This window comes from Rhododendron vialii, chromosome 3a (assembly GCF_030253575.1).
Source record: "Rhododendron vialii isolate Sample 1 chromosome 3a, ASM3025357v1".
NCBI lineage: Eukaryota > Viridiplantae > Streptophyta > Magnoliopsida > Ericales > Ericaceae > Rhododendron > Rhododendron vialii.
Window position 1 is genome coordinate 30,095,773 of NC_080559.1, and position 25,222 is coordinate 30,120,994.

General features: G+C 39.1%; 2 protein-coding genes and 1 long non-coding RNA gene across 5 annotated transcripts; 1 reads left to right on the top strand and 2 right to left on the bottom strand.

The window, feature by feature from the left end:
• Nucleotides 1–4,719: 4,719 nt before the first annotated feature.
• Nucleotides 4,720–8,533, bottom strand: LOC131319789 (uncharacterized). 2 transcript variants are annotated; one of them, XM_058350185.1, is made up of 6 exons: nucleotides 8,317–8,533; nucleotides 8,168–8,221; nucleotides 6,015–6,088; nucleotides 5,584–5,701; nucleotides 5,088–5,146; nucleotides 4,720–4,992 (listed from the first exon to the last, which is right to left on the bottom strand). In XM_058350185.1, exons 1-6 carry the CDS (start codon nucleotides 8,413–8,415, stop codon nucleotides 4,914–4,916), a joined length of 483 nt encoding a protein of 160 aa, XP_058206168.1. In that variant the 5' UTR covers nucleotides 8,416–8,533; the 3' UTR covers nucleotides 4,720–4,913. The 2 variants fall into 2 exon arrangements, with proteins under 2 accessions (XP_058206168.1, XP_058206169.1); XM_058350186.1 differs by lacking the exon at nucleotides 8,168–8,221.
• On the top strand, nucleotides 6,096–7,301 carry LOC131319791 (uncharacterized). The gene is made up of 2 exons (XR_009198040.1): nucleotides 6,096–6,307; nucleotides 6,802–7,301. It is a non-coding gene; the product is annotated as an uncharacterized LOC131319791 (long non-coding RNA).
• Nucleotides 8,534–11,040: 2,507 nt separating the features above from the next.
• Nucleotides 11,041–21,246, bottom strand: LOC131319792 (glutamate synthase 1 [NADH], chloroplastic-like). 2 transcript variants are annotated; one of them, XM_058350187.1, is made up of 16 exons: nucleotides 20,570–21,246; nucleotides 19,376–19,489; nucleotides 19,083–19,235; nucleotides 18,672–18,772; nucleotides 18,476–18,572; nucleotides 17,689–17,798; nucleotides 17,128–17,231; nucleotides 16,827–17,006; nucleotides 16,406–16,749; nucleotides 16,244–16,314; nucleotides 15,679–16,148; nucleotides 14,564–15,433; nucleotides 14,328–14,482; nucleotides 14,068–14,229; nucleotides 11,821–13,461; nucleotides 11,041–11,475 (listed from the first exon to the last, which is right to left on the bottom strand). In XM_058350187.1, the coding sequence occupies exons 1-16, from the start codon at nucleotides 21,053–21,055 to the stop codon at nucleotides 11,434–11,436; spliced, it is 5,100 nt and encodes a 1,699-aa protein (XP_058206170.1). In that variant the 5' UTR covers nucleotides 21,056–21,246; the 3' UTR covers nucleotides 11,041–11,433. The 2 variants fall into 2 exon arrangements, with proteins under 2 accessions (XP_058206170.1, XP_058206171.1); XM_058350188.1 differs by lacking the exons at nucleotides 18,476–18,572; nucleotides 18,672–18,772; nucleotides 19,083–19,235; nucleotides 19,376–19,489; nucleotides 20,570–21,246 and adding an exon at nucleotides 18,270–18,411.
• Between the last annotated feature and the right edge of the window lie 3,976 nt (nucleotides 21,247–25,222).

The window sequence follows — 25,222 nt, forward strand, 5'->3', positions numbered from 1 at the left end:
ACATTGTTGAGAGAGAGAGAGATAGAGAGAGAGAGAGAGAGAAGGTTTTGGTTATTGACAAAAAGTTGTTAGTTTTGATCATTCAAAGGTTAAAATTTGATGAGTTGCTAAGAGGTTGTTAAGTTAGATTATACTACTGTGAGCACTTTTTTGAGAAAATATTACTAATTTTAGCAACTTTAGAGCATCCACAATGTAATAATCAAAATCAAAAGATTGCTAAAGCTAGCAATTTGTATTTAAAAAAATGCTCACGTTGTAATAATCAAAGTTGGCAACCTCCTAACCAATAATCAAATTTAGGCATTTGAATAATCAAAAGTAACAATGTGGAACTTTATATTGCTAACTTTAGCAAACCTCTAAATGAATAATCAAAAACTGACGTGGCTAATTTTAATTATTCACTTTTAATTATTACAATGCGAATGCTCTTATGATTTTGATTATTCCACTATGGTTGCTCTAATCTTTTCAAATTTTATCTCCCAAAGGCAACAGGCGATATGCAGTCAGTCTCTTGATCATAAACAGGACCTAAAAAAAAACCAAAAACCCTAAAAAAGAGGTCTCAGGCCCGTTACGCTTTCTTTTTAAATTATTTTTTCCCAAAAAAAGGTAATTTCAATTTTAAATATAACGAACATGAAAAATAATTTTTCAATTTTTTTTGCGCCGTTTAAAAAATCTCAATAAAATATATCAAACAAGATCCATTTTAGTAGAAAAATTATTTGCGTAAATACATAATTTTTGAGCTTGAAATTACCTTATTTTTGAAAAAAAATGTTTAAAAAGAAAGCGAAACGACCCCTCACCCACCATGGATTCTCTCATACCACAACTCAACCCCAACTCCGCAAACACCCTAGCCACCACCACAACTCCGCCTTCAACTCCCATGAGCCGGGTACGAGAACCAGAAGCTGCACGACTGGAACACCTTCTGCCAGTACCTATGCAACCATCGCTCACCGTTCTCCCCTTCCCTCTGCGGCAGCCCCCACATGCTAGAGATCAGGGACGAAGCCCAAAAATTTGGTTCGTGGGGTAAAAAAATTAGATTGATATGCAATATTTCTTTTCCCTATGCACAAGTCCAAAAATAACTAAATTAAGAGGTTAATTATTAGATCGAAATGCACTAATAATTCATTTTTGCTTTATATTTTGACTTCATAAAAAATCTCTAAATTGCCCCAACTTGTTTTAAATTCAAAAAAAACCCAAGCATTTTCTTATTTTCTACAGTTGTTTTTTTGTCAACATAGTATACAACAACGAGAATTAGTGGATTGTAAGAGTTAGCATAGGGGGTCAAGAGGCTATCCATAGCCTTGGTCCCAAAGCCCGGCCCCCCCATGGGACTCGAAATGAGCAACCAACTTCACTAAAAATATATGGTTCTCTCTTTTCTAGAGTTGATAGTGCTAGAAATGATACTCTATCATACATTATTTTTCAAATATAATAAGTCTTTCAGGGTTGTGACTGTGGTAATTGGTATTTGGCCGAGGGCGGGTTGTTTTTTGGCGAGCCTTGGAAATTTTGTTAGGTGAGTAGTAGATTGGTTGGAATGGGCGTAGTGTGCAGAGTTGGGCCCTCTGTCGGATGCCATCATCCCCGGGTCAAGCCTCTTCTCAGTTCCTAGTTTCTCTGTAGTAGTTGTTCAGCCTCCCCTCGATGCCGAGTTGCTATATTGCTGCAATTCCTCAATGATGGTTCATCATCTGGTCGTTATTCAACTGTGATTACTTTATCTTATAACCTAGCCTGACCAAAGTTCTGAATACCATTTCGGACATGGTACTGGTTTTCTTACTGGTATGGTACGTACCGGTACCGGTCAGGTACCGAGTACCGTTTTCGGATTTACCGCAACTATAATATATATAATAATTATACATAATTATAATTCAAAATTTTTTTTCATACCATGCAATTCATCATAAAATACATGTATTAAGACAACAAAATCCACATAATTAACTTAAATTCATTATTTTCCTTACAAATCCAAAAAAAGAAGGGCCCAGCTAAATACAACTGCGAATTTACTAGATGTAGCCAATTTATAAGGATGAATCCAAAAATTTCCACTTATGAATTGGTTACATGTAGCAAATTCGTAATTGTATTTATCAGCACCCAAAAAAAAAAGAAAAGAAAAACACTCTAGCATTGAATTTTACGTTGATGTGCAGCTGCACACCTCCTGCTCCTGCTATACAGTTGTTAGTATTACTTTACCAACTCCGTCACTGCACCACAAAACCAAAAACTTTGGCAGGAACCGACTGAAGGGTGAAGAGGCGTGAAGAAGACGAAGAAGTTCATCGGAATGTCTCTAAAAGACTAGATCTGAACAGAAATCGATTCCATAAATACTTTTCCTCTTCCCTCTGTTCTCCATAACTTCATGTCTTCTTCCCCTTCTTTCTGTTTTTCTTTTATTTCTCCTATTTTCTCTTTGGCATGTAACGCCGGGACTCGCCAGTAAGGCTGGAACTCGCCGGAATCAGATGAAATTACAAACGACCCAACTTTGCAAAATACTGGCCGAAATTCCCGGTAACGACATCTCGGCCGAGATTTGCCGAATTTTCCGGTACAGACTGGTAATCGCCGGTATTGGCACCGGAACGGTATCAGATGGTCAATTTACCGGAATCTCACAAATCCGGGACATACCGGCCGGTACGGTACATGATCCACAACACTGAGCCTGGCGGAATGTGTTAGACAGTAGTTAGTTTTCATATAATCACTCCTTACTGTATTACTTTGTATCATACCCTGTTGTGCTTTCTTTCTTATGGATGGATAGTGCAAAAGGGTATAATAACAAATCACATTGCACATTGTTATTTACTTTATTCTATTTTACTCTCCATGCGGGTTGTGCATGGTTTATCACATTTTTTTCACTCTTCTTCTTTTTCTTTTCTTTTTCTCCTGGGATATGCTCCTTGTAAGTTCTACATTCGGTTAACTTTTTTTAATTTCAAGCTAAATTACCACAAAAAAAAAAAAAGAAGCAAAATTTGATTGCAAACTATCAAATATTCTTGTGGAAAATCAAAGTGAGTGTTGTTAGTGCCTCTGCCCATGCTCGAGATCATTTGCTATCGCGACCAATTCGGAAAGACCAAGGTCCACCACCAAATGCGCCCTTATTTCGGTGTGCCTAGCCTTGCCTTCTCTAGCAAGCCTGGGGCGGCCTGGACGCACTCATCGGAGCGAGGACGGTTAGGGTTTTCCTGAGGAGGTTCGCGATTTCCAAGGAAAATTGTGGGGGATTAGTTATGAGAAGAGGAAGAGGCCCAAGCTGGAGTTTTACTTCCGTTGCAACCTCATGCGTTTGGGTTAGGCTGTTTTTATTTTCAGTTACTTAACCGGGCCCACTCTTTTCCTTGGTCAAACCAAATTTTACTTGGTTAATCCATGTTTATTCAAAGTAAATCCGATAAGAGGCAATTAATTTGCATGCTTTTTGTAATGAACGCATGTTAGTTATTCCTCATTGACGTATTAATCCTTTATTAATGCTCGTCCGACAAAAAGAATTGAGAAAATATAAACAAGAGACCGGAGTTGAAAAAAGTCCAAAAAAATCTAAACAAGAGACCGGAGTTGACGCCAATCTGATAAAAGTAAATTTAGGAAAATGACGTAAAAACTTTGACAATGATACCATATAATTCCGTCGAAACCCATCATAATTCTCCTTGATGTTCCTAGCCCAAACAGGGCCCAAGGTGTCCAGAAATCTTTTACATTCGGCTCTAGTATGTGAAAGCTTCATAAACTTGGTGATCAAGTCATCTTGATGCCAAAAGCACACTCCTTATATGTGCATGGTAGGTAGACTTGCATTAAGGTAGTTGAAAGTGAGAATTATGTGTTTTCCCAATGTAACTGGTGGAAAGTTTTTTTTTTTGGGGGTTCAACGGTCAAGGTGTTCGGGTTAGCTTACGTGTACCTCAAATTTTAAACAAACTTTCCAAAGTGTTCGGCTCCAAGCCTCCCAGACTCTCTCTCGACCTCTCTCGACCTCTCTCCCATAATTGCACACTCTCTCGCCGACGTCTCTCTCACCATCGCCGTCGGTCTCTTCTCATCGTCTGTCGATCTCACTTCCTACAGCTGGGTTTCGTTGTGTGTTTGCACATCCATTGATTTTTTGTATTTTAGTTTTGAAATGTGGAATTCACAACTGGGTTTGTATATTGAACACATGCTCTCCCGGTAAGATCCTTGTTCTCCTGCATCAAATATTTATTGGGAAGTAGATTTTGAATACAACTGGGTTTGGTTAGATCCTTATTCACAACTGGGTCTCTCTATGTGTGTGTGTTCGTCTCCCTTTGTCTCTCTCTCTCTCTCTCACACACACACACACACACCTGCAAATTCGGTTACCCAATTGGTTCGGGGATTACCTGAACCCGTTTGGTTTGGTTATGGTTCATTCCTCTTCTCCCCGTTCAGATATCAGGACGGATTTGGATAGGCTTTTGGTTTCAGGGATCGGGTACGAATAAGCCAATATCCACTCCGTTGCCATTCCTAATCCGTTTGGGATTATCTTTCTCAGTTTGGTTGAAAAAGGCTAGAGGAAAAAGATTCCTTTTCATGACATTCGGACATCCAAAGATCCCACATGATATAGAACAGCAGTAGTTGGAATTCTTTATCAAGAAGAAAGTAGAGAGATTATTGATAGAAATTAAATGGCATTGCACCAGGAACCCAAAGTAGTATACAATTGTGAAATTACAAATGCGCAAACCAACTTGAATTGAAACGCCTTTCACGCAATCTCAGAGATGAACGAAACAAAGAACAAAATGAACAATAAGAATCATACGAGCCCCCCCCCCCCCCCCCCCCCCCACACCAAATTGCCGTGTCTAGATCTCAGTGTCAAACAAACGTATTGTCATGTCAGAAACCACTCTACGAGCAAATGGAATGTAACTCAAACTGTACCTGAAACACCAAAACAAGGGTTGCATAAGCAAGATGGACATAAACTTGTTTGCCTGAATAAGCAAGCGAGAACTATGCATGTGGAAAGTACTCACCAAACGAGGGCACAAATCTCGCATATAATAGCTATTAGTGTCAAGATCTTACTATGGATCTGCAAGACAACAGACATGTCCCCAAAAGAGTTACTATAAACATTGTGCAAGAGCTGATCTATTTGACATGCTATTGAATAGCCAAAATTGCTGGACACGCGTATCTAAGGAACAAGGCCATGAGTAGAGAAGGTGCAAATAAACAAATGGTTTTTTTTTTTTTGAGATTTTTAGCCATTTAAATTATTTTCTTTTTCTGCTTTCTGTATTTGATGTACTGCAGATACATTTTTGGATTATATAGATTTCCCTCTGAATGCAGCCAAGAGGATATTGATGTGGACAAGTAAAGCATAACAATCCAGAAGAACGATGCAGAAAATGAAATTGGCTAGGATAACCTTGTACCACTCACTCTCACAGTTACATCACATCTCCTTGAAGGAAATGAAGGCGATACAAATAAACTTTTCTTCAGTCAAAATCACAGACTTACCCAAAGAGCACAGATGAGAGCTAAGACAACGCACCCAACGTAAATAGCTGTGGCAAAAATGCGGACAGGTTCAAGCATCATTCTCATTTGTTGCTCAGGTCCAATAAGGAATGCTGTGCTGCCACACACAGTTTCAAGCATAAACTCCGAAGAACAATTAAGGAAAGTTAAATATTCAGCTGTAAACAAATTTGGAGTTATCAGACTTCCATGAAGGATTAACCCAGAAATTCATCAAAACCAGGTTTGCACTTAATTAAGCAAAAGCATGCGCGTAAGTATAAAATGCTAAATGAACAAAAACATGTTTTATTGCTCAGCAATGAACAAAACCATGCTGGGGCCAAAAAGCTCAGTAGCTTCCTTCCAACAGCCATCATGTTGTCAAAGTTCACAAGAAAATTTTATGGGTTTTAGGCTTTTTAACATACCTTCCAACAGCCAACATGTTCCCAAAGGTGAATAATAATGCAAACTTGATGGGTTTGGCAAAAACAATCAATGACTGCAGAATACCCAAGATAGAAGAAATGTCAATGGCATCAATGGAAAATCATATCTAGACAATAAGACAACCTTTACTTCTTCTTTTTCTTCTTCTTTTATGAGAACTGCAACCTTCACTTCAATATGTGACTTCCAATAGCGTATTATATCTTTGCCCAAAAATAAGCAAAGATTGTCAGCTAAAAAGACCAATAGACGTTTCTCACTAATGCTACAAGTTCCACCATGGTTAGCTCCTACTTCTTCTTTCAGAGCAAGTAGATGCACTAAGAAAGAGCTATAGGATTACTGTGTAATGGCAGGCGACAGGAATACCTAAACTGTAGAATGAAAGAAGCTTTCTAGATAGGACTAAACACATGGACCTAGACACAGAGAAGCCAAGAAAAAAGGATTCATGTACCCAAACCGATCGGAACACAGGATTTAGTTTGGTGTGTGTGTGTGTGTGTGTGTGTGTGAGAGAGAGAGAGAGAGAGAGAGAGAGAGAGAGAGAGAGAGAGAGAGAGAGAGAGAGAGAGAGAGATTCCTTTCTTGGCAGAGAAAGAAGTCATGTAAGATACTACCTTTTTGAATTTTGACAAATCCTATACTTGGTAACTTGCTAAATTTCTTCTGCAACGAATTTAAGTAGCATATGAAATAAAGAAATGGCATATAGATTATTTGACATCCTACAAAAAGCGGGGACAAAGTACCCAACTTTTTCAGATATAAAAACAGGAAACAACGTCAATTTTACCCTCTAACAATGTAGCACAGATACTTTGTCGGAGTCACTTCCCAGTGTTGGACACTTGTCGGATACTAACAATCTCCGGACATTCTCCGGACACGTGTCAAACACTCAAATCCAAAGTGTCCTATTTTTCTCAACCATTTTTGTTTGGACGCTCTGAGGACACTCTAAAAAGAGCTACGGACACTCTCGGGACACTAAAATAAAGTCGGTGGAGTTATACGAAATAGTAGACTCTAATTAGAACTTCCAAGAGTCTTATTTTTTAGGTGATGAATGATGGTTTACATTGATTATAAAGAGTCATAAATGAGGGAAATGCCTATTGTCGTAATACTTTTGGGAATGATGTAATGATAAATATCGTTTAAGCCTTTAAGGTATATATGGTGTCACACATTTACAACTAGAGCCTTACTCCTTGTTTTCCATTCTACAACATTTTAATACTTTTTAAAATGTGTCCCCAGCATGTCGTGTCCTCCAGTTTTCTAAAATTTATGGGTCCGTGCCATGTCACGTGTCCATGTCAGTGCTACATAGCACTCTAACATCTGTACTACTCCTACTTTCATGTAGAGAAAGATCAATCAGTGTTAACTGGTAGACTAACAACTCGCCCACACATATGCAAAGCAGAACATGCCACAGCTTCTTGACTTCTTTGCAGGGACAGAAATTAATGTAACATTGACTTGGTAGCTAAAATAAGCTTTTATGAACTTTGCACGAACTCATTTCTCCTTGAAAGTACAATTGCCGTTTGCCAGACAAACTTGAAATCTTGGATCAAATTTGTATCTTGATATGGTTTTCCCCATTTCATGATCCTTTCTGTATTTCAAGTATTTTGTACGTCTTGTAGTTGTAACTACACATGCACTAATCAAAAGATTCAAAACCGATATCACACGTCTCTCCAAATTTGAGTACTTAAGTCTCTGGCCTCTCGTTTTGATAATTTTACCCAATCTCACTGCTTTTGATTGTGGTTTTGCATCAGATCCGATTAAAAGGGTAAAACTCAGCAATTGTCCATCACTACACACCATCTGGGTCACAATCACTGCCTAAGAAAATGCCGGTTCGGCACTAGCTTCCTGCCTAATTAAAAACAGCACAAGCAGTCTAAAACTTCCACGTGTGGAGTAACTAGATTTCCACAACTTTTACCACAAACAGGGCGGGCATTGAGTGAGGTTTTCACACCAAAGCCGATCAGATTGCGCTTTTCTTTCGCACTTCAAGGTTCAGTAATGAAACAAACCAACCACAGTAAGGCAACCATGTCCAAGGAAAGCATACATAAATCTCTTGGGGTATTAATACAGGTCATACCAGAAACATAAGAACCAGGCCAGCGAGCAAACAGGCAGCGAATCCATAAATTCTCTGCTCATCCAAAATGGCAATAAAGGAGTTCAGCCCAAAAGAAAAAATGAAAACTTTTTGGAGATGGGTGTGGGTTGTAGCTCAGAGGGTACTACCTGCAAAGGGGAGAGAGAGCAGAGGCCTTTGGTATCACCCAACAGGTTGTCTTGTTGCTCTTCGTCTCCTCCTGAAATCAACTGGTTCAGGTTCCACATTTTTCTATTGAGTTTTCTCGCTCATCAATGGCGTTTAACTAGAGCAGATCACTGTCTCTGTGGCTCTTCACTCAACGGGGACAACAAGGCGAAGTGGGCGATCTGAGAGAGAGAGAGAGAGAGAGAGGAAGAGAGATAGAATTTCAAGGTTATTTTATTTGTGGAACTACCCCAACTCTAAAGACTATTTCCATAGATGACCCACCCCAACTTTTACATTTTAATTTCACCCCTACCATAGATAGTGGTAGCGGGATGACTGAGTGAGCAATGACAATGGCACTAATTCAAACCGAACTAATGCTTTCAAAGCCCTCTTTCGTTTTCTATTCTCAAGAATCAGTTCCTAGAAATTGATTGATTTTTCAAGTTAAGCTTGAAAATTACATTGTTAGTAATATACATAGCCTAGAAAGCACATTTTTTTTCAATTGTTAAGTAACACCACTTTGTGGTATGAGATTGTTGAGTTGAAATCTTAAAGAAGCTCGATATTCCCATCTTATTGAATTGATTTATGGTGAATTAAATTTTTATTGCTAGAAACTATGTAGTCTAATCATAAATTTCGGTATGAGAAATTATCATGTGTTACTTCACTAAGTACGAGATTTAACCTAGAAAATAATCTGCAACCAAAAACAGAGAGAGCGTAATGCTCTTTTTGGAACTTGTGAAAAGTAAGATAAAAGAAGGGAAAGTTCAAAAATTTCTTCCCCTTGTTCGGTTTGAGGGTGGAGAGAAGGAAAAAATGGTAAAATTCTAAAAATTAGTAAAAACTTCCTCTGTTCCCTCCCCTCCCCCCCGCAAGCAGAACATAAAGCTTTTGCCCCGCAATTACGTAAATTTGATAGCTCAAACTAACACCTTGAAAAGTTCGGCGCGGGGGGGTTTACTGACAAAACCTTAGAAAAAATATGAGCAATTTTTGGGCGCAGCTATTCGCAGCCTTTTATTTTCTCCCATAGTCCATTACATTTCGGTAAATGGTTGTTGAAAATCATAAATAACATTTCGGTAAATTGCTGTTGAAAACAAGATTATATTTCGATAACTACTTGTCGAAAATATGTTCAACTTTCGGTAAACAACTGCCGAACATACATTTTCGGTAAATATCTGTTGAAAAAAATATTATATTTCAGTAATTGGATGTTGAAAATATATCTCAATTTCGATAACGAACTGTCAAGTATAATTGGAAATTTTTAACGGGCTATGGGAGAAAATAGAGGGCTGCGAATAGCAGCGCCCAATTTTAATCACCTTTACCATTCCTCTGAACTTCACACGGCGCCGTATCACTGTCCAAAGACTCAAAACTACCAAATCGCATGCGATTTGCCCATCTACACAATTATTATAACCCTAGTTTCAACTTCGACTTCACCACAGACTAGAGAGAGAAGATGCTGTCGACACCGGAAGTGACTCATCGCCAAGGACCCTCCAAAACCAAAAGAAAGCCTTAAGTCAATCAATTAAGGTCAGCTAATCCCTCGCCCTACCAATTATTCTTTCTAATGTTGGGAAAATTTTGATAACATTATGTTGTGTATAGGGCCTTCCTGCGTGTTGGCCTCCTGCATGTTTTAGTCATATTTCACATGTGTGTTAAGAATTTTTTTGGGTATAAGGCTTGGTGTCTTTCTGATTTGCGAACATTAGTTAGCTAAAAACATATGATGGTATGGGCAGAGAGGCTTTTCCTAACAAAGGTGATTGCACCAGCTCCTTTTCCAAGTTAAGTTTATATTGATTTGATTGAGTGGTATTTATATTTGCCCTTTCATATTGGCACAAACATGCAAGCTTAGCATAAATATCAACCATTATATAGTTGTGTTCTAACATCTGTATGGGTGTATTTGCTTTTTTTTCTTGCCTTTTATTTTGATGATTGATGATTTGAATCATGGCTTGGGGCCCCAAAGAAGTCTTAAGCTATAGACTTACAACTCCTATGAAGCTTTTTACCTTTCATAATCCCTAAATAACTGTGCATGACTCTAGGCATTCGTTTGTTTATGTCTTACAAATGGTTGGGGTGCCTCAAATAGCGCTTACTTATTGACATAACCAAAACTATCAACTCAAATTGAGAGTCGTGGTAAATTGAAGTTATAGGATATGAATTGAGAAGAGGGGATTACTTCAAATTGACCTCTGACCTCCCAAATTGAAGCTTTATAATGTTTGAAGTTCATGTTTTGGACCTTTTGGCAATGGATTACATTGTTTGGCTTCGATTTGATTTCTATTGGTCAAACTCTTTCCATATCCAGAACTAGTGTTAGCCCCTGTTTACGGCACTACGCATCCCGATTGAAAGGGGATGGCAGTTGTGTAATTTAGGTGAAAACCATGGGCACTTAACCGAGAAGTGGGAGGATGCGCTGCAGTCTTTGGATCAAACGAATCTAAGCCGTTCTAACAACTTATCCCCACACCCTTCTATTTTATAATAGAGATTAGAGGTATCTTAATTTTTTCTTAAATGCCATAGAATGTTAGTATTCTGTGAATTTCTGTTGAGTTCTAACTTTATATCAACTCTGGCCAAGATGTTCGCCTGAAAGTCTTCATTCCATTATATGGAAGCAAAGATTATAAAACTTTGTGATATGTTGCATGAGGTAGGCTTTGATTAATTATGAATTCACCATGTGTTGCAACATGCAAGGAAAGCACAACTAAACAAGTTAGAAACAAAAGTACTCGTCAAGTTGGGTCACCTTCTCTTTATGTTTTAGCTTACAATCAAATATCAATGTGTTCTAAGACATCCTTGCAAGTTGCAAGTATATTAAAGAGGGTAAACTTTTTGGTGATTGCAATTTGATGATGTATTCTGTGACCTTGTGCAGACACTTGTGCGAACGAAAGAGAATGTTGAAAAGAAACAGTCTTTGACGTATAAGGAGATGGAAGCAAAGCGTGACAAGGTGATAAGTGATTTCTTGTTTTTTTCTTCTTTGTTTCTCCTCATCCCTACTTCCCTGCTATTTCTGTGGAGCTTCAGGAAGTTGGCCTTTTCACTGGTTCAACCTCTTCAACTTTCTGCAGTTTCAAAACTCTTATTAGACCTCTTTTACGGGGTATGAGAGATTAACAAGCCTATAGTACATTGAAAGGGGAAAGTGTGGGATGCAAAGAAAGAAACCCAAAGTCAAGAAAATTTCATATGAATAAACAATCTTTCGGAAAGGAAGAAAGAAACACTTGTAACTGGATGTCATCAACGGCTTAAAGAAATTACGTAGTAAATAAGAAAAACTATTCATCTAAAAGAGAGCCAAAACTATTCTTATATATACCACTAGTCAATATGTATGTGTAGTTGCAGATTTAACCAAACAAAGGTTGACATATGAAATTCTGCAAGAAACGAATATGACAACTTACCTGACTGCCTGTCCCATTAGATGACAAAGCTCCCAGCTTCTTATGCTCTCCAAAAGCATCTTTCTCATTAAGTTTTGCTGCCAACTTCTTAAGCGCATCTTTCTCCTTCAATTCTGCCTCTTCTTGTTCGTTAGCTTGTTTAGCATTCGCGACATCAACCTCTTTGGCAATTACCTTTTCCTTCATGCTTGCAAGAACCCGCTTATAATATCTAGGGAATACCTTGATAAATTTAGGTAAGAGATTGTCAAAATCAGCAAGCACTTCTCTGGCTAGTTGGCTTTTTGTGTGACGTTGATGCTGCTGTATCATCATTCTTAGTGTCATAATATCCTCACCTTCCTCAACTTTATCAAGATCTACCAGCTCAAGGTTGCATTGCAATGGGAACTTGGCATCCGTATCAAGAACATAGGCAACACCACCGCTCATGCCTGCAGCAAAGTTCCTCCCTGTTTTCCCAAGCACAACAACGGTCCCACCAGTCATGTACTCACAACCGTGATCACCAACACCTTCTACAACTGCTCTAACCCCAGAATTACGTACACAAAATCTTTCTGCCGCCATTCCGTTAAAATACGCCTGCCCGCTTGTTGCGCCATAAAGAGCAACATTACCAATCACAATGTTTTCCTTGGGATCAAATTTGCTTCCTTTTGGAGGATAAACAATAATCTTGCCACCTGATAGACCTTTACCAACATAGTCATTGCTATCACCCTCAAGCTCTAAAGTAATACCAGGGCAGAGAAAAGCTCCAAGGCTCTGGCCCGCACTCCCATATAGTTTGATATGGATCCTATCAGCAGGAAGCCCCTTCAGATGATAGCGCTTTGTCACCTCATAGCTAAGCATTGTTCCAACTGCCCGATTCACGTTGCAAATTGGTGTTTCAATGTACACGGGTAAACCTTTTTCCAAAGCAGCTTTGGATAGATATATGAGCTTGTTGTCCAAAGCCATGTCCAAACCATGATCTTGTTTCTGTACACAATACTGGGCGGCTCCTGGGCGGATGTCAGCAGCAGGTCTAAGTAATAGTGAGAGATCGATATTCTTTAGCTTCTCATTTCCCTTTGCCACTTCCTTGTCCATTTCAAGCATATCCGAACGACCAACCATTTCGTTGATGGTTCGAAACCCAAGCTGAGACATGATTTCTCTCACCTCATTTGCTAGCATGAAGAAAAAGTTAATCACGTGCTCGGGTTCTCCGGCAAACTTCTCTCTCAGTACTGGATCTTGGGTAGCAATTCCAACGGGACAAGTGTTTTTATGGCACTTCCGCATCATGATACAACCAAGGGTAATGAGGGGAGCTGTACTGAAACCAAACTCCTCTGAACCAAGAAGTGCAGCAATGGCCACATCCCTTCCAGTTTTAAGTTGGCCATCTACCTGGAGTACTGTTCGGCCACGTAGGTCATTAGCAACTAGGGTTTGGTGGGTTTCGGCAAGACCAAGTTCCCATGGGAGACCAGCATTTTTTATCCCAGTCCATCGGGCAGCACCTGTGCCTCCATCGTGACCTGAGATCAAGACATGATCGGCATGCCCCTTCACAACTCCACTTGCAATTACTCCCACACCAGCTTCAGATACCAACTTCACGCTGATTCGAGCCCTTGGATTGGCATTCTACAAAATGAAGGATAAAGAAGTTATATAAATTAAGCTGTACAACTCCTAATATTTTAACATATGGATAGAGACATATATAAGCAGGCCTTTATAGGGCCCCAAATGAGATCAAATGCTAGTTTATATGGAATGTAGATTGCTCCTTCACGATGATCGGTAACAGGCTTGGTACGACACTTGCACTAAATTGTGGTACGATAAGGTTAGGATTCTAAAGAGTACAACATCAACATTCACTTATTTCAATTGAAAAGGGCACAAAGTATATATTGTAAACCTCCCTTTAAAACACATTCCTCCGTGTAAAATGGTTTTTTTTATTTTTTTTGCGTCTTTCTTCCAAAAGATCTACTTTGCATGACTTGTAATCAATCACAATTTAACTTTTTTACTCCTAACTTCAAAGTTAAACAAATAAATTGGAAAAAAAGAAAAGGGAATGTTTTTGCAATGCTAAACTCATGGTTTGGAATGGAGATGTTACATGCTTTGGAAAATGCATTCCAATTCCCAAATCTCTAGTCTATTGAGGGGTTTGGCAATATATACAAAATTATCATGCAGTCTATAGAAATTTTTAGAATCAACAGTGCTTGTATTTACCTTAAGATCGTAAATCAATTGAGCGAGGTCTTCAATTGAATAAATATCATGATGGGGAGGTGGGCTGATGAGTCCCACGCCATCAGTTGAATTCCTAGTGAGAGCAATAGGTCCAACAACTTTGTAGCCGGGAAGTTCACCACCTTCACCAGGCTTAGCCCCCTGTGCAACACGGTAGTAAAGAATAAATGATAGAATCCATTCACAAAACTTGAACTCCAAAATAAATTTCATGCCAAATGTTTGTCATCAAAATTTACCTGAGCCATTTTTATTTGTATCTCAACAGCATTCGCGAGGTAATAACTTGTAACGCCAAATCTTCCACTGGCAATCTGCATGATTGCACTCTTTTTCGGGTTTATTGAACCATCTGGAAGAGGCTCCATACGAGAGGGGATCTCACCTCCCTCACCTGGAAAAGAGTTGCATTGAGTACATTATGTGAAACAGAGAATTATAAAAAGAATATGAAATAAGCTAACTGAGAGCATACCCGTATTTGACTTCCCTCCAATCTTATTCATAGCCATCGCAAGGGTGGTGTGTGCCTCCAATGATATCGATCCATAACTCATAGCTCCAGAACAAAACCGTTTCACAATCTCACTGGCTGGTTCCACTTCATCTAAAAGAACCTTCACCTCTGCTTCTTTAAATTTTAATAGGCCCCGCAAATTACAAGTTTTGTTTAGCTCTTGTATGCGCTTAGAGTATTCTTTATAGGCCTCCACATTATTTACTTTTGCAGCCTCTTGCAGCTTAGCTATAGCAAAGGGGTCATTCAGGTGTGCCTCACCATCATTCCTCCAGTGATAATCCCCGGGATTGGGCAATGATACAGCCTCTGCACTACCAGGAGGGAATACCCTTTTAGGAAAGGCCAGGTCATGCAACTGAAGCGCGTCAAGGGCTAACACTTCAAATGTTGCCCCCTCAACTCTGCTTGGAGTTCCTGCAAAACACCTCTCCATTACTTCTGATGAGAGGCCCAGTGCCTCAAATATCTGAGCACCCTTGTATGAGGCCAAAGTAGATATCCCCATCTTGGCAAGAACCTTCATCATACCATCGTTGCTTGCTTTGAAATACTTGTTGACCAGCTCTTCCTTTGAGTGGAACTCACCATTTGCTTTAGGCGGAATTTTTCTGTCAACATGCAGTCTCCAAATGGCCTCTATCGCCAAATAAGGGCATATTGCATCTGCACCAAATCCAACTAATGTACAAAAGTGGTGCACTTCACGGGGCTCAGCAGACTCGACAACTAAGCCAATTTGAGTTCGTTCAAGCTTTTTGACTAGATGATGATGGACAGCAGCCACAGCCAGAAGGGAGCTTACAGCAACACGATTGGATGAAAAGGCTATGCAATCGAACAAATAACAGTTCAATTTAGTATACTAATAAGTAATGACATGTTAATAATTATTTTGTCAAACAAATAACATTCTATAGTTATGCTAACCAATGCTCATTTGCATCAGCTAAGGGACAAAAAGAGACAAAACATTTAGAACTCCAACACACTTCTCACACACCGAAGCACCGTATCCTATTTCAATTCGTATTTTTAAGGTTCAACAATAGCTTTAGTAGGATAAGACATACCTCTGTCGGAAAGCACCACTATTTTGTAGCCCTCCTTAATTGCATCATGAGCTTCTAAACAGATCCTATCCAAGGTCTTCTCCAAACCTTTCCTACCACGCTTCTTAGAGTATGTTATGTCAATAACTTTGCTACGCCATCCTCTGTAATCCATCTTTTTTATTGCTTCCATTTGTTTAATGGATAAAAAAGGACCTTTTAGCGAGAGGCGGTGGCATTGTTCTTCACAAGTCTCAGTGAGATCACCTTCTGGACCAATCATGCACTCCCTGGAGGTGACTATCTTTTCCTTGATGGGATCAATAGGAGGGTTTGTAACTTGAGCAAACATCTGCTTGAAGTATTCGAAGGTGAGTTTCTCCCGGTTGGACATCACAGCCAAAGGTGTATCGTTTCCCATGGAACCCAGGGCCTCAACACCATCCTTTACCATTGGTAGTAGCAACATCTCCAAGGATTCAAGAGTGTAACTGCATAAGATTCCAGCATTTGAATTTATTTCTCACATTATTGCAATAGTCGAAAGAATTTAAAAGAGCAAGAACAAGGTAAAAGAGATAAATACCCAAAAGCCTTTAATGGACCCAATAAACCCTGAATGCCTATATTTTCCATGTTGTCATCATCATTCGATGCCTGGTCACATAAAATAATAGCCGCATTAAAAAAAATTTAGAACTACCCATGAAAGAAGCAGAAGAAAAGATTGGGTAGACGTTACACTCACAGGCACAACTCCTGCTATAGCCGGAGGAACCCTCTCAGATTCGCTAACAGATTCTACTATGTCACTCAGCACTATCTTTTGCCTTTTAATCCACTCTCCGTAAGGTTTTGCAAGCGCATACTGTTGCTTCAATGCTCCATCATCAACAACAACATGCTTATCAAAATCCACCAGAAGCATCATACCAGGGCTAAGTCTTCCTTTCACACGTACATCTTCAGCTGGAATTTCAATTACTCCAACTTCACTTGCCATTATAACTCGTCCACTGTATGTGATATAAAATCGACCTGGACGCAATCCATTTCGATCCAGTATAGCTCCAAGATAACGGCCGTCAGAAACTGTAAATTATGTGTAATAAGCATAAACAAGATGCGGCAATGAAAGGAAGTTAATATGAGATATTATTAGAACTCACATGACATCAAAGCAGGCCCATCCCATGGTTCCATGAGGGCTGAAAAGTACTCATACAATGCTCTCCGATCAGGATCCATATTCTTATCTTCTTGCCAGGCTTCAGGTATCATCATCATCATCGCTTGAGGGAGACTTCTACCAGCTCGAACCAAAAGCTCAAGAACATTGTCAAAAACCCCTAAGAGAAAAGGGAGATTCAGAAAAAGAATGAGAAGTGGCTCTATTTCTCCTCATTACACTAGCATTTTTAGCGCATGTGGGATTCATACGTATCTGTGTATGCAAAAAGAAGCACCAACCTGAGTCAGATGAGCTGGCGTCTACAATGGGTAGAAGCTGTTTCATCTCATCATTTGACAAGCCAAGCTCCTTGCATTTCAGAAGGCCTTCACGTGCCTTCATCCTAAAGTTTCCCAATGTGCATCATTCATACGTAAGTCAAATAAATAATCAAATCATGGGCTCAAAAACTGCGCAGGAATATCAATAGAGTAAGATGTCCATAATACATAAAGCGATGTTGTCCATAGAACACGATTATGAACCTGAAGTGAGCGCGAAGGCTTACAACTATTAACTTTTTTAAAGCACATCAAAAAGAGAAAAGAACTTGAGTCTCCTAACAATTGGAAATGCTTGGCATACAACTACTAGAGTCGAGCCTCCACATATAATGGACCTTGAGGTTTTCTTTGGAGGGTGATCCCAAAAATTTGGTATGTTATATCATAGGGCAATTGTAAAATTATCCTTTAAAGCCCCCAGAGAAGCCAAGAATTTCTTCCAGGAATAGGGGGAAATGACTAAATGAGCCATGTGTAGGAACAACTATCTAATCAACCACTTGCTCAACAACTTACCAGTTTACGTTGCCACGAAGTGTGTTGATTTCCCCATTATGACCTAATAGACGCATAGGTTGAGCGCGATCCCAGCTAGGAAATGTGTTAGTTGAGAATCTTGAGTGTATCTGCAAAGGGTAATAAAGATGCAAAACTTTGGACATTAATCCACATCATTAACGATATGAATCTAACTCTTTAGTGCAAACAATAAATTTTGTTAAGAGCACTTTCGATGCCAACACAACACATCACAGAAACCCTAAACTACCTTCGACCATACACAATTTCCTTTCGCCACTAAAATGGAAGTTTAGAATCTTGAGTATATCTGCAAAGGGTAATAAAGATGCAAACTTTTGACATTAATCCACATCATTAACGATATGAATCTAACTCTTTAGTGCAAGCAATAAATTTTGTTAAGAGCACTTTCGATGCCAACACAACACATCACAGAAACCCTAAACTACCATCGACCATACACAATTTCCTTTCGCCACTAAAATGGAAGTTTATCCTCAACTAATCGTACAGAACACTCCACCAAGTTTCTGCAAACACGATTCACTTGATAATGAGGTTCCTTATGAACTCACCCAAAGAATCCAATCCAGCATTCAAACTCAAATGGAGTAGTAATCAAGGGAAAGGAAGAACTTAAGAGATCATTCATACTTCAACGCCTCATAAGTCATTCCTCAACCTTTGCATCTCTTCAATAAACTGGTCGATCCCATTCTATTCATTGTTGAAGTAGTTTGTCAGATGACAAAGAGGAAAAGTGAATGGAATAAACATTTACCATGGCCATGTAGCTCGTAAACCTTTCATCTCCAAGATCTGCATAGTAATATTCCTTCAACTGATCGGGCTTCAGTTGACCTTTATAGACAACAGTCCTAAAACAAAACTAGGAAAGGTTTGTCATATGACCACACTGTAGAAATCTGCTAAAATACTTTAATTGGAGAAACAACAAGACTTTTTGGGGAACAGACCTTGAGGAAAGAGAGCTTATATAGAAGTCCCTTACTCCACCTTGTCGAAGGTTTAATGCAGCTTTAATTGCTGCCATCGAAAGCTTCCTCAATATCCATAACTGCCAGAAAATGTAAAGGAAAGGGAAAACTTTGTAAAAATTGGCGGACTTCATGGAATACAAGTAACAAAGACTAAGTCTAGAGTAAAACTTCAACACCCAATTTGATTCGGCAAACACACTTGCACCATTGCAGAAGCTCCATTTTTCACATACCAATCTCACCATGACAAGCAATTATTACACTCATCCATTGATGCTTCTTTATCAGATTTTAAGCGGGGAACTCACAATTTAACCACATACGAGAATGGACCGAAAAGGAACATGGATTATACGGAGTATAGCTGAAAAGAAATTAGAGAAGTACCTGTTGCTCAAAATCGGCTTTTGACCTAGTAGTGGGCGTAAGAAACACTTGCTCAATAACAGGTTCAGTCTCTTTTGCAGACTTACCCAATCCTGAGTTATCTGTCGGCACAGAGCGCCAACCAAGAACCGTGTGCCCGTGTGATTTTGCAACCTGGGAAAACAATCATGAATCGTGCTTAGGAGACATCACTGAACACAACAAGACCTAACCGTGAAGGAAAGGACCATAATAGAGCTTAACTCGCTTCTCAATTAACACATACACATAAGCAAGGCAAGTGAAAGTAATACCTTTGTAAACTCGATTTTGCTTTGCTCCCTTCGATCTTCACAGGTAGGCAAGAAGAACATGCCCACAGCGTATTCCCCTGGCGGTGGTAGCTCAAACCCCGCATCCTTAGCGACCTGACATGGAAGAACCGAAAACGATAAATATCAAAAGGTTTCATAAACCACTTTGAGAGTTGGAGACCCAAATTTGAGCTAAGCGGATAGTCTGAAGGTCGGAAACTGAATTGCGTTGGCCCCTGCTCCAGTTATATCGGAGGGTCGGACTAGTCCATTCCATGGCTTTAAAATGGAGATATCAAAATTTTGATGACTTATATGACATTTTGGCATCATCAAACTTTCGTCACCAAACTTGATGTTGAATTCTAAGCATTAAAGTGCAAAACACCTCTGCAAAAAAACAGAGTGCAAAGCACCTACTTTTTTGAATTCTAAAATGCCAGAACTAGATTCGCACGAGGAGTCAAATTTAAAACAAATGTTGTGGAGCCAAATCCGTGTTGGATTTGACACTCTATTTGACATTAGGGTTGGATCAAGGGAGGATGCCAAAAATTACCGTTTTACGCTACGTAGGATTTGAATGCACATGAGGATTAGTCGAGATGCACATAGGTTGGCTTGGACCCCAAGTTATCAGGGGAAAAAAAAAACCTCTACCCTCCCCCCAACCTATTGGGGCAAAAGGAAAAATGTTGATAAAAAGGACGTTGAGATCCAACAGCAAGAGAACAAGCAAAACCAATTGCTTCAGACTTGGAACCCCAAACCGACAAATTGGATGGGTTTTTCTTTTCACCTTGTCGTTCTTTTATTTCTTTCTTTTCAGTACTTGATTTTCACACTCTATTTTTAGAATGCGGTTAGTATCAAAAACTAAAAAATTAAGAATGCAGTTACTATCGAAAACTAAAAAGTTAATCATTAAAAGTCTCTGTGTGAGGAGTTTGACAAATAAAAAATTATGACCAAAAGCAAAAAAAAAAAGTCTGATAAAGATGAAAAAGTATCAAAAAGCTGTTTTCTTGTTTAAAGTGTCGTCTTATATAAATTTTTTCTAACATCGATCCATATTTTTAACTTTTCCAATTGACGAACGATTAACCTCTAAAAGTACAACGAAAAACTAAAAAAACTGACAGAAAAATACTAAGAGATACCAAAATAAGTTTACAAGAATGCACGCTAATGTACCTCGTTATAGAACTCATGAGGAAGACCAACGAGAATACCAGCTCCATCACCAGTATTAACCTCGCACCCACAAGCTCCCCTGTGGGACATACGCACCATCATCTCCAACCCATCCGTCACCGTTTTTCGGCTCATTTGGCCGGATAATTCAGCCACGAATCCGACCCCACACGAGTCCTTATCGAACGACGGATCATATAGACCCAGGGGCTTCTCAGGAACCAGAGACAGTGCCGATCGCACCACCACTCTGGGCTTCGGACCACGGCAGGGCCCCTCCGACTGCCACAGATGCAGTACTCTCCTTTCGCCCCCAAGCGATGGCAACCGCGCTCCTCCGCAGAATCTCTTCTCCCAGCCATTAAGCCTTATGGCCGCACCAATCCGGCTCAACCGCAGCTGGCTATTGACAAAAGGCTTTGTAACTGATGGGAACAGAGCCGAGTTTGTTCGAGCCTGAAGAGGAGAACTCGAAGCTAAAGACATTGTTGGTCACATCTCGAAAACACGAAACAACGGGTATTTAATGAATTCCTGCAGACAAACGAATCGAATCGAGCAAAACCGTATCTTTTCAGGGTCCGTTGAAAAAGAGGAAACAGAGCGGGATAGTTTCCAATTTCCCATGTTTTTAAATCTGGTTTTTGGTGTTTTCTGTTGGTTCGAAACCTCGAACTCGATCTCGCAGAGCTGAAAAATTCCAAGTCGTACTTCTCAAGTATCTTTTGATTACCGTATGAATCCTTTTCTGTTGGTCGGTTGGATTGCATGAATTGTAGACTGTGTTTATATTACTAACACATTTAAAAGTCGTCATCCTTATCCAATTAGCGAATTCAATGAGAGTTTGCGACAAAGACAAGCCGAGGGAGTTCCACTTTAATAAGATTCAAGAGAAAACAATAAAAAAAGTCGCCAAAAAATTAGGCAAAGGAGGCCTAAAAGAAATGGAAAAAGAAATGAACAATATAATCTTCCTTTGATTGAGTATTGCACTGTGAAAATTTATGACAGAACACAACAGTATGACTCAAAGTGTATGGGTAGTTAATGGCAGTTAATGGGTTGCGGTTGATTACTGTTGATACTAACGTGACAGGACAATACCACAAAATTCAATTATTCAATTGATCGAGTTTGGATTCAACCTACAAAACAAGTAAGGTTAAGTTCCGCTAAGGGATATTTGGGTTTTTTTCTTGTTTTGTATTTATTTGAAAAAAATCCGCGTTTGTTAGTTTTGAGTCTAACATATGTGGATTATTAATTTGTATCATCAAGACGAATAGAAAAAGTAAAAATTTATGATTTTTATCCAAATATTTTTAGAAATATCCAGAATCAAATCCAAAAAACACTACTATTATTAATCACAATTTTTATTGATCAATATTATCAATTTGGTATTTCTCTATGCGTTTTCATGGCATATTGTTGTTGGCTCAATAAATTAATATGGATGGAATTCTGATATGAGTTTATCCATAATATGCTTTATCATAATTTGTTTTGGAAAATAATTTTGCCACTCCCTTTTTTTGTTAACGTCATTCCCCTGCAAGTGTATGCACCAAAAATACACTTGCAGGAGAGTGACGTTAAAAAAAAATGAGTGGCAAAATCAAGAGCTTTTATTTTCATCCTATCAATCGAACTGCTTTACTCATTCAAGTTAATACTCCATTTACGTTTTGGGTATCTATTGTGATTTGTCTTTTATGGATATAGATTATTTGATCTTAAACCTAAAAGTAGAAGAAGAACATACATCCGTTATAAGTAAGAAGTGATTAAAAATACCTTTAATGGGGGTTAAGGTTAACCTCTAATCATTGCCTAAAAATCATACTACTAAAAACTTTACGCATTTTACCGCATACAAAGCATACCACCTCCATCACCCGGCTGTTTCATTATACCAAAATAGTAGAATGAGCAAATGAAGCTATTTATCCTTAGGAAACTACTACTATCACGTAAATTTGTTTGCGGGATTCTATGGCATTCCCGTCCCTCAAGCCTAATGCATTCCCAATCAAGATATGATCATGCCTCGAGATTTATCCCTGTTCGGTTAGGGGTTTTAGGGAGATTTTTTTGAGTAATGAATAGAAAGAGAGATAGAGAGAAATTTATTGAAAACCGTGCCTAGAAATTTTGAGACTCCAAAACGAACAAAACCAATTTGAGCAAAATTCATTCTGAATTAAGGATTTTTGCAGGAGTGTCATTTTGCTGAAAAGATACTTCTCAAGTATCTTTTTGATTACCGCATGAATCCTTTTCCGTTGGCTGGTTGAGATTCTGAATCAAGAGAATCAGATTAGAGAAAACCAGTTGATTGGGTATGGAAATTCGGAATCTTTTAGAATAAGGTCGTCCGACGGATGATTGGTTTAACGAGAAGAGACTATCGAATTACAAACCGTATTTATTTATATATTACTAACACATTTAAAAGTCGTCGCCCGTCAAATTCAACGACATGTTGCGACAAAAACAAGCTGAGAGAGTTCCACTTTAATAAGATTTAAGAGAAAACAATCAAAAACAAAAAAGTCGCCTAAAAGTTTGGCGAAGGTGGCCTAAAAGAAATGGTAAATGAGATGAACAATATCATCAATGCGCTCATCTTCCTTCGATTATGCATTGCACTGTGAAATTTAATAACAGGACATATTAATATGACCAAAGCGTATGGATAGTTATATTAATTATTGCAGTTAATGGGTTGCGGTTGATTACCGTTGATACTACCAATTATTTGACTGATCGAGTTTGGGTTGAACCTACTAAGGCTCCGTTCTGAAAACCTTCTTAAAAAATAAGTACTTATTTTACCACTTCTCATTCAAAAATAAGAAGGGCCATTCCACAAAATTCAAATAAAAAGTTCCTTTCACATTTTCAAACTCAAAAATAATGCAAATGAAAAAAAAAAAGTTCAATTTTTTTCCACCGTATTAAAGATCTCAATGAGATCTATCAAATAAGATTCATAGTGGTAGGAAAATTATTTGCGTAAACACATAATTTTTGAGTTTGAAGTTGCCTTATACAAAAAATAAGACTGTTGCTATGATAATAGGCGCCGGCGGAGGGAAATCGTACCGGCGGCCACGCCGGGCCGCATCCGGCCACCAGACGGCCGATCCGAGCCGTCCAAAAATTCTAAAAAAAAAAATGAGGGAGCCTACGCGGGAATCAACGGCATCCAAGGTGTGTAGGGTACTTGATCCGAGCACCCCTTTTCCCTGTAGGGTGCTTGATCATATATACACGGAAAAGGGGTGCTGGGATCAAGCACCCTACACACCTTGGATGCCGTTGATTCTCGAGAGGGCCCCCTCATATTTTTTTTTAGAATTTTTGGACGGCTCGGATCGGCCATCCGGTGGTCGGAGACGGCCGGGCGCGGCTGCCGGTACGATTTCCCTCCCCGGCCGGTCGGTACCTATATAAATTCTTCCAAAATAAATAGCAACCTTCTTATTTCGTTTCTGGAACGGGCTCTAAATACAAACACAGCTAAAGCTCCTGTTGTGCCTTGGTGCAAGGCAATTTGGTATCCACATTGTGTGCCCAGATGGGCAATAATTGAATGAATGGATTGCTTTCCTTGGTAGATTGTCCACCAAAGACAGACTTTTTTTTTTCTTCCAATCGGTAAGAGAGATCATTACATCATGTATATGAAGTACAAAGTATAATCACGGAACAATATATTTAGGGAAAATGACGGCCCAGGACGTGTTTTGATAATTAATACCCGCCAAGGACATGCTGAGAACATTTGAGAACATTTGTTAATGCTGAAAATGTCCTTGGAGAGTATTAATTATCAAACACGTCCTTAGCCGTCATTTTCCCATATATTTATTGTGTAAGAGTCCACGAGATAATCAAGTCCAATCTATTGTGTAAGAGTCCATCAGATAATCAACCCTAACAACTGAACCAACAGAATAAAAAAACTCATCAAAGGGACCACAATCACTATAAGCCCAACTCAACTACAAACCCAATTAAGGGGAGAAATAACCCAACAAGTACAAAGGAAAAAACACCTACACGCAGGTAAAAAGACTCGAACCCCTAACCTCCTAGTGAGATGCAAGAGTCTTGACCACCTAAGTTAGTCCCAATTGGTTTGGTATTGGAGACACACGATCACCTTTTTTTCAAGCTGTGAATACTCTACTACAATCTGGGCTCACTTTCTCCAAGTTAATGGTCTCACCAGGACTGGCTTTAGTATTCCTATTACAAAAATGAGGTATAGGTTGGATGGGGCAGCATGGCAGGAGCTCAAGTCTTAAGCACTCAGTTTTAAAACTTTCGCTGGCTGCTGTGGTCTACAACATTTGGCGTGAGAGAAATTACAGAGTCTTTAAGAATCAGAGGCGTAGTTATGGGGACCTGATTGTCAAGATCAAAACTGACTTGCGGTCGTGCTCTATTTCATGGAGAGACGGTCGAAAAAACATACGAGAACCGCTTGATTGGAACATTCTGCCTTATCATGTTTTTGTCTAAGTCACATCTTTTATCTGTCATTTTGATTCACTGTATTCGCTTGTTTTGGTTGTTGATAGTACCTAGCTAGTAGTAACTAGATTGTTTTAGACTGCAAGGGTATTATTCCCTTGGTCT